This window comes from Poecilia mexicana, unplaced genomic scaffold (genome assembly GCF_051168715.1).
Source record: "Poecilia mexicana isolate PSO_F unplaced genomic scaffold, ASM5116871v1 scaffold_12, whole genome shotgun sequence".
Classification (NCBI taxonomy): Eukaryota; Metazoa; Chordata; class Actinopteri; order Cyprinodontiformes; family Poeciliidae; genus Poecilia; species Poecilia mexicana.
In genome coordinates this window covers 745028-754139 of record NW_028263381.1, presented here as the reverse complement: position 1 = coordinate 754139, position 9112 = coordinate 745028, and the positions used below count along the sequence as shown (strand labels likewise).

Genomic DNA, 9112 nt, shown 5'->3' with positions numbered 1-9112 from the left:
CCGACCCCACTAAGGTACAAGGGTGTAAAGAAAATGGATGGATGGATGGAATTGATGGTTTTAAAGTAGAGTACAAACTCTACTTCAAACGATTGACACCAAAAGAGAGCCAAGACACCCATGATTACTGCAGAGAAGCTCCAGAGAAACTCAGATCAGATGGGAGGATCAGAAACACAGTAAACGTGTTAACACTATGTGAGGCAGAAATCAATAAAAACCACCTGTGGCAGCATCATGCTATACAGACGAGATGGTCATGATGATCATGTCAGAGGCTACTAAAGACTGGGGTAGAGGTTCCTCTTCTAGTATTCTAGCAATAGCAAGACTCAAAAACTGATGCTTTCCATCCAATCTGAGATTTAGCTATTTAGCAAGGAAGAATGTCCATCTTTTTTTATAATATCAGCAGCAGAAATCTTAACACCAGAACAGGGGCATTTTTGGCTGACAAGTTCAAAATTAAAAGGAAATTAAAAGGTTTTCTATGTGGTGCATGGGAAGAAAAGCCAAAGAATATAGCAGGTACGTTTTGATAATTATCTTAACATTTTAGAGAAGTTATTTGTACAAAGGTCTGAGCTGAGATTGTTCCAGTTTTCAAAGAAAAATGGAAAAATCTGAAGAAAAACTTCTCAAATCCAGATATGTCACAGAGTTACCAAGTAACCTCATTATTTATTGTAAATCGTCACCTTCCTAAAATAATGCCCTAAGTCACATTTTGTCAAAAGTGATCTAAGAAAAAAAGGAAAATCACCAACTCTTATTGCCAAAAGACAATTTAGGTAAAACCAAACAAAAAAAAGACGTAGGTCATTATCATAGAGGTGACAAAATGACAAAAATATGAAACACTTCAGTCAATATGCTGATTCAGTTTATTTGATTGACAACAAATATACTCCAGAGAGTACATGTTTCAAACATATCATTCAGTATCCATCAACTGAACAGATTCATCAACAACATCCAGAGAAAGTGGAGTCTCAGTTTTGGTCAGGACGGCTGTGGTGCCAGGCTTATAGCGGTACTGTCCCTCTCTGGTGGAAAGAGTAAAACAGAACAAGGCAAAAGAGTCAGTTTTCATCTGTGAATGAAAAAATATTAGCTTTCCAATTTATCTGAGTGCAGTTGTTTCATGGAGCTTTGATTGTCAAATTCTTGTGCTCTCTACTGAGAGTGTGGTTAGTGAAAGGGTCTTCAACTCCAGTCCAGGAGGCCCAGTGTCCTGTAGATTTTAGATGTGTCTCTGCTTCAACACACCTGAGTCAAATAATCAGGTCATCATCAGGACTCTGGAGAACCTGACTGCATACTGAGGAGGTAATTCAGGAGTGTTGGACCAGGGATACATCTAAAAGTTGTAGGACACCAGACCTTACAGACCCATAGGTTCTCTGCATTAAAAGATTCCTTAGTACACTGACCTTTGACCCTTTGCTGTGGGCTTGTCATAACCTCTCAGAAATTGCACTCCAGCTTCAGTTATGACACACAGGTCCACATTGCTGCCTGAGCCCAGGTCACAGAAGATTCCTGCAGCAATGGCATCCCTCACAAGCTGCTTGGCTTCCTCCAGCTTTAGAGCAAACAAGAAAAGAAGAAGAATATTTTCATGATTGCTGCTATTAATAAGAGGAAAGGGAAGTGTCCTTTGTGCTAGTGTTATGGCATAGAACTGCAGGAGCATAGTAGTGATACTTCCTCCACATCTAAGAAACGGTAGATAAAGCTAACATCTGTTCAAGCTCTAATTATTGATTGTTTGCAGTCACAAGAGATTAAAGTGCATCAGAAAAGTATTCATACTATTTGTACTTTGATTTCTGTGGTTGCAATGAGATGAAATTTAGTAATGTATTTTATTAAGTCCTTATGTTATAGATAAACTTAAATTAATGTACAGCTGTGAAGACTGTATCATTGTCCTCTATGCAAACTGCTCAGACATCTACAAATAAAATCCCACACAGCTGTTCTGTTTCTGGTCACAGAGGGGATTTTTTTTTTTTAGAAAACATTAGAGATCAAAAAGCGTAACAAAAACATCTCAGAGTTCTGCTCTGAAAACTTAGAGCATATGGTACGACTAAAAAAGACTATAAAAAAGTCCATGTAAACTGACCAATGCTGAGGCAGTCAAAGGGACCATGGTAACTGAGGGAGCTGCACTGATTCATTGCTCAAGTCAGAACATCTGTAGAGTGCCCAACTTTTTACTTCACTAAATACGTCTAAGAAGGTTCTCTGGTCAGATCAAACCTGTGTGGCCTGGTTGCAAGACCTTTCATATCTAGTGGTGTGTATTTGAATGTTTTAACCAATGGCGTCTTTTCCATCAACTTGTGCTGATCTCTCAGCTCGTATCATGCTGGAGTCCTGTGAGTGCTTCCAGGAATTCTCCACAGTTGGGATATTTCAAAACTGACTACATGACAGCTTACAGCTTTTGAAAGTTATTTCCTTATCTTTCCACATCTGAACTCCCTCCTGATTTTTCAGATCAGGGTGACCTGCTGTGAAACACAAAAACAAGCTTTCAGGTCAGTGACCTGGAACAGTAGTTTCACCCACTTCCTGGCTAAAACTGCACAACTAAAATAATTACTCCCCTACAGCCTTCATGCAAAATATCACATGTAGTATAAAAAGTAAGGATATCTTACTCTCCCCACAATGACACAGCAGGTGCAGGGAAACTGGTTATTGTAGATGGTACTAGATAAAGGGGAATCCTGGAGGGAATTGTGTAGGAGGCTGTAAAAGACTTGAGACTGGGGTGAAGGCTCACCTCCCAGGAGGGGAATTTTAGAGTCAGGCACATTCATGTATTGGAATGACCCAAAGTCCAGAACTATATCCAACAGAAAATATGCAGCAAGATTTGAAAACAGGTTTCCATCCAATCTGACTAAGCTCAAGCTTCTTAGCAAATAACAATGGGCAAACATACAGTGTTAGTATCTAGATGTGCAGAGCAGGTGGAGACAAACCCCAGAAGACCTGCAGGTTTAATTTCAGCTAACTGCCATTCTACAAAGTATTCATCCAAGGGGACCGAATACAAATAAACTTTTAAAAAAATAATAATTATTGTTTTCCTTCCATGTTACAGCTTTGGTATACATCTGTTGTTGGTCTGTAGCATAAAATCCACAGTTCATAGTTGTAACTTCACAAAATTTGGAAAAGTTCAATGGGTGTGAATAGTTCTCTAAAGACCTGCAAATGGTTCTACACAGCTGACCTGCTGAATGATCAGTGATAGTCATTTGACAGTCCAACCTATCACCATCTGCTCAGAAAACAACTCTACAGCTTCCTACATACATGCTTCCTGATCCAGTTTACCAGTGGCACTGTTCCCTTGGTTACCTTAATGATGTATGAAAAGTTAGATCATGTCTGTTTTGACAATGTAACAGATTGTCAATCATACCTCCATGTTGGGTTTGAATCTGTCCTCAAACACTGAAACAGCAGCAGCAGCTCCAGAGCCTACAGCCATAATCAACAGAACACAAGACAAGAATATGACATTTTCATAACATTTTACTGTTCCGCTAACAAAGTAATTAATTATAAATATCTCTATTGTCATCTTGAGCTTAAATAAGTTTTGTATCAAAACACTCAACAATAACCCCATGTTTACTTATTATTACCAGTGTGGCTACTTTAGTGTCTAATTTGTGTTTTTAATGTTGTAAAGTGTCCTTAGGTGTTTTAAAAGGTGCTGTCAAATAAAATGCATTATTATTATAAAAAATGCTTGCTACTCATTGCAAAATATGTACTTTCTTTTGAAGTTTAGTTTTTATATTTTGGCTATGAAATGACATTTGATCAGCAGCTTCACCAATAAATGCATTTTAGTAATTCTGCCCTTTAAAAGAAACACAGATCAATAAACACTTGTACCTTTTTTATTGCCAAACAACCTTGTCTATGGTCTGCATTGGCTGGTAAAAAAGAAAGAAAGCTATAGAGTCAGAACCCCACATCGATGCACAAAACGTAATGCCACTGGGGGCTGGGTGGTGTATGTGCATTCTCTCCCCTCTCAGTGTCGGTTTCAAGCTCAGATAAATTGGTGAGGATTGTGTGAAGAAGAGCATCTAATGCTAAACTTGAGTTGGAATTAGAAATTGGCTTACAACCAGTGAGAGGACAGAAGGAAAGCATGCTAAGGCAGCAGGAGAAGAAGAAATATCTTAATGTAGAGGTTAGAGTTGGGCATTTGAATCTGGAGACAGCTGATAAAGGCTGAGAGTTGTCAGACATGATGGAGAGAAGAATGGTAGATATTCTTTGTGTACAGTAGACAAACGGAAGGAAAGCAAAGACGAGATGACTTCAAACTGTTCGATCATAGTACAGATAGAAAGAAGAATGGATAAGGGACTAGGTAGAATCTTGAAAGAACAAGAACAGCTGGAGAAATATAAATGGTAAATGGACTCCAAAGCGCTTCACACAGCATTCAGTCTTTCAGCCATTCACCCAGTGATGGTGGTAAGGTAAGATTGGCCAAGAGCCCAAGGACACAGTAACTGAGACAGTTGAAGCAGAGTTCGAACTGGCAACCTACAGCTTACAGTTTCACTCTTACCACCATCGCCTAACAATGGAAGCAGTGTTTTGGACATTACCAGAATTTCTGAAAGGATCGATATGTTGAAGCTAAAGGTTGAGGGGGTGTTACTGAATGTTGTCAGCGCACATTCACCACATTATTTGGGAGGGGATTTCTGGAGAAAACCGAGGTGGTAGAAAGTGTCCCCAGAGTGGGAAAAGGTGTGATAGGAACATATTTCAATGGACTATTTGGTGAGGGGAAGAGGTGAACAGGAGATGTTAGGTAAGTATGGTGTATGACAGAGGAATCCAGAAGGACAGATGGGTTTGAATTTTCCTGAGAGGATAGAAATGATGGGGATCAATATGAATATAATGACGAGGAAGGAACATACGGTCACATAAAAAAATGGAGGAAGGTGGATTACATCCTTTATAGCATATGGCAACTGAAATAGTTATGGGAGTGAAACAAAGCAACATAGCATGGCATATTCCTAGAGAAGGTTCAGGGATGATTAAGGTTAAAGTTCTAGGGGGGTATTGAATCTCTCCCAGAGGACCGGGAAAGGACAGATGAGAAAGTGTTGGGAAAGTGTGGCATAATTTCAGTCCAGACTAGAGAAGACAAGGAAAATTAGTGTTGGGATGAGTTCTTACGCATTAAAGCATTCAGAGAAAGAAGGTAGCAAAGAAAACGTGGTGCATTCTGAGACATGAAGTAGTCATTGGTATAATTTAATTATTTAAATTGTTTCACAACTGGGGAGATGACGTTTCTCATCTTCCCAGCCAATTTAATTTCCTCCATTGTTTAAAAAACAAATTTTAAAAAAAACATACCCATAGTGAGGAAAGGCAGTTTATCATAGGAGCCATGTGGATAAACACTGTATAGGTGAGCTCCTGTCACATCAACTCCTCCAACAATCACTGATGAACCCATGTGTCCCTGGTACCTAAAACATCAGACATCACAAATCATTTTAGATCATATGTATATTTTTTCTGATATTTCTTTACTTACAGCACCTATAAAAAGTACTCACCCACTTGGATATTTTATTTTACCATTTTTCAGCTTCAATAAAGCATTCGTCATAAACAAAATTGGATTTTTTTAGGCCACTATAATTTACAAAATGTTTTAATGTGAAAGTGAAAAGTGATTTCTAAAGATTTCTAAAAATTTAAAATTATGAAGCATTAAATAGTCAATTGCACAAATATTCACCCCCTGTAAAGTGACTGACCTAATTCAACAGAGGTCCAGCCAATCGGTGCTGGTGTTCTCACAATGAGTGAAGTGGAGATCAGCTGGGAGCAATGACAGTGTCTCCAGATTTTAGTATAGAGACAGCTATGCTTAGACGGTCCATAATATGCAGCACATTCACTGGGTCATCAGCATTCCAGGCTACCATTACAACATGAAGACTAAACAACACTCAAAGTAAAAGTCAGTGGATGGATACTCAAAAATCTCTAAGGCCTTGAACGTGCAAGAACGAGACTGGTGAGAGAGGACACCAGGTCACCATGACTACACTGAAGGAGCTGCAAGCTGCAAGAGATGGAGAGACTCTGAAGACAACAACTGCTGCCCTGGTTCTTCACCAGTGAATGAGAAAACCACTGTTAAAAAAATTCAGATTAAGGCTTGACTAGGGTTTGCTTAAAGGCACATGGGGAACTCCATGGTGAAGTGGAAGAAAGTTCTTTGGTCTGATGAGACCAAAATGGTGAAGTGCAGTGACAAATTAAGCATGGAATGAACTAATACGGAATCCCCTCAACAATAATAATATACATGGAAAAATAAACTAAATAAAATACCCCCCAAAATTATCAAACAAACAAAAACCAAAACTCAACAAAAGTGTAAAGAAAGTTGGTTTTACCAAAATATATTAATTTTGTCTTTGGGTCCCACTTCAACATAGAAGATCTCACCTGAACAGCATTTGCTTCAGTTGTCTGGTTACCATGGCAACAAGTGGGGGCCGGCCAGTGTTGAGCATGTGCAGCTCCACGTTAGATGCCATCATCTGTGTGGCCATCTCTGCATCTGCAGCCACACCAGCTCCGCAGCAGCTGCAAAAGATAGAGGACAGTGGAACAGTTGATATGGTGAAGCTAACTGCTATACTTTAGATTCACTTTTTGTCTCAATTACTCTTTAGATTGTTTTATGCAACTTAGAGAAAGATGTAAGTTGAACAGTCAGAGGATTAAAAATGGTTTTAAGCAATCCTTAAAGTTGCAGAATAGTTATTAGGTAAACGACAGAAAAAAGTTAGGATAGTGAATATTCATATATCTACTTTGATTATTTGTCCATAAATGCATGTGAGTGTGTACTAAAAGTAGTGTGTTTTTGAGGGTAAAGAATCAGGGCTAGATTGATGCTCAGCACAGAAACACAACCCTATGAAAGGTTCAGTTTAATCTCAGTTCAGTTTAATTTACCAACAATACCATTTTCAGGTAATTCTGTATGATATAGGTACAAAGTGAGTAGATTTAATTCATTATCTGGCTAGCAAATCATCTTGAATAATTATGTAAAAAATGAATAATGTAAAATATGTTCATATTATCTCCAACAAAAAGAAATCCTTTAACCTCAGTCAGAAAAGGGAAGAACTGTATTCATCAGCTGTACTCACTAGATCTTTGGAGCGATGTAGTGAATCTTCATGCAGTTTTTGTCAGCCACCACCATGTCATCAGTAGCTCTGGTGTCTGCTCCCAGAACCACTCCATTCTGGAACAATGGAGGAGAAACTCCACCTGACTGATGTGAAGGCTTACTTCTGAACAGTAAACTAATATAGTCACATGTTGCCTCCAGGAATGTAGCTTTCATCAAACATTCATTTGACCAAAAACATCTTATTCAATCTGTCAAATTCTCTAAGGATTTTATTAGGTTTTGAAATATCACTTTACGTACACACAGCACAGCTCAAAAACAGCAGAGTTTACATCTAAATAGAACTCTCTTACGTTATAAACCATCCCAGCAATGGTGGTCCCTGTCTTTCTGGGATTAGGAGCTTTGTATGTCCCCTCTAACAAACTGGACTCCAAAACTGCATTCCTGGAAAAGATCAAGAAGTGCCCAGAAAAGCAGAGATGTTCATACTGGTGTTTAGCTACCCGCATTAACTTCCAGGACTTTTCTTGGCATTAAAGAAGAAGAGCTTCTGTACCTGCGGCTGTTCTCGAAGGAGAAGCCTCCATTCTGCTGCTGATGGGGGTTCAAACTGTGAAGCATGTTCAGTAGGTTGTGAGATGAAGACTTAAAGAAAAACTGTGGCTCACTGCAGGTCCGAATTACTCTGTGCTTTTTAGCAGTTTTTACTTTTACTTTCACTTGTTTGGGAAAGCCAAGCCTCCAGAGCACCACTGTAAAAAGAGAACCAAACTGAATGACTGTTTGCTCTTCCACAGCTGAAATGAACTTTCAGCAGAGAGTTGTGGAGATATTAGAACAAAGAAGCAAATTCCATATATGTGACTCTGATCATTTTCAAACAAAACAAAACAATTAATGAGCCAAGAACTGCAACAGAGTAAATACACCGCAATGGAATAAATACACTTTTTTACAGTGTATTTATTCCACGTGACCTGGAAAGATGGAACCTGGTGAGTCAGCTCACTCAGGATGCAATCAACCATATTGTAACTCTACAGATGGCGACAAAATGATAACTTCCTTCCTTTTCAGTTCTTTTCGTTGTCAGACATGAGGTCTATAGGAGCATTAACTTCATAGCTGTTAAATAATGGGTTCTTAACGTCACATGAGGATTGCTTCACACCTTTGACAATGATAGTGATAGTGCTAGATGACAGGTTTCGTGAAAAGCAATATCTATTTTCCCTTTTCTGTTAGGAAATCCAAAACTGAAAAAAGACAACAGAGTGCAGATAGTGAGAGAGTCTGTTCTTTTTATTCATTAGCAACATATTTCCTATTGACATAGTCCATGTCAACTTTTATATAGCTTTATAAACTATGTAGACATTTACAAGAAACATTTACATTTACAAGAAACTGGATGATGTTGGCTCTGTAACTTAGTGTAAAGATTTTTTACATTCTGATGTTGATGCTGAGCTTTCATATGTGTTGATCTTTTCTTGCACTTCCAATTATATCTGTGACTTCAGAAATAAAAGAACATTCCTTTTATTTAGAGTAGTTGTTTTTCAGCAAATTTGATAAGGTTATAACTACAGCTCCATAAAGCAAAACCAAAGCTTTTGAAATTGGTTCATGCTTTATTTGCATCAATCTTTTTAAAAATCTCTGAAAATGTCTATTTTTTAATTTGATTTCTTTGTCTATATAGCTACCTGATCAGTGATTCTTGAGAATAGGGACAAAACAGGTCCTATGGATAAAGCATGAAATTTGAATAAAATATACACAAAATATATTTTTTTCAAATATCTAACTAAACTAACCTGGGTCATGTGAGCACAACAATGTATATTTTTCTTTTTTTTGCTGAAT

At 38.1% G+C, this 9112-nt stretch overlaps 1 protein-coding gene across 1 annotated transcript; it reads right to left on the bottom strand.

Annotated features, from left to right (window-relative positions):
* Window positions 1-866: 866 nt before the first annotated feature.
* On the bottom strand, window positions 867-7958 carry psmb10 (proteasome 20S subunit beta 10). The gene is made up of 8 exons (XM_014977171.2): window positions 7800-7958; window positions 7594-7687; window positions 7254-7351; window positions 6538-6678; window positions 5428-5543; window positions 3446-3504; window positions 1434-1585; window positions 867-1046 (listed from the first exon to the last, which is right to left on the bottom strand). The coding sequence occupies exons 1-8, from the start codon at window positions 7862-7864 to the stop codon at window positions 935-937; spliced, it is 837 nt and encodes a 278-aa protein (XP_014832657.1). The 5' UTR covers window positions 7865-7958; the 3' UTR covers window positions 867-934.
* Window positions 7959-9112: the final 1154 nt, after the last annotated feature.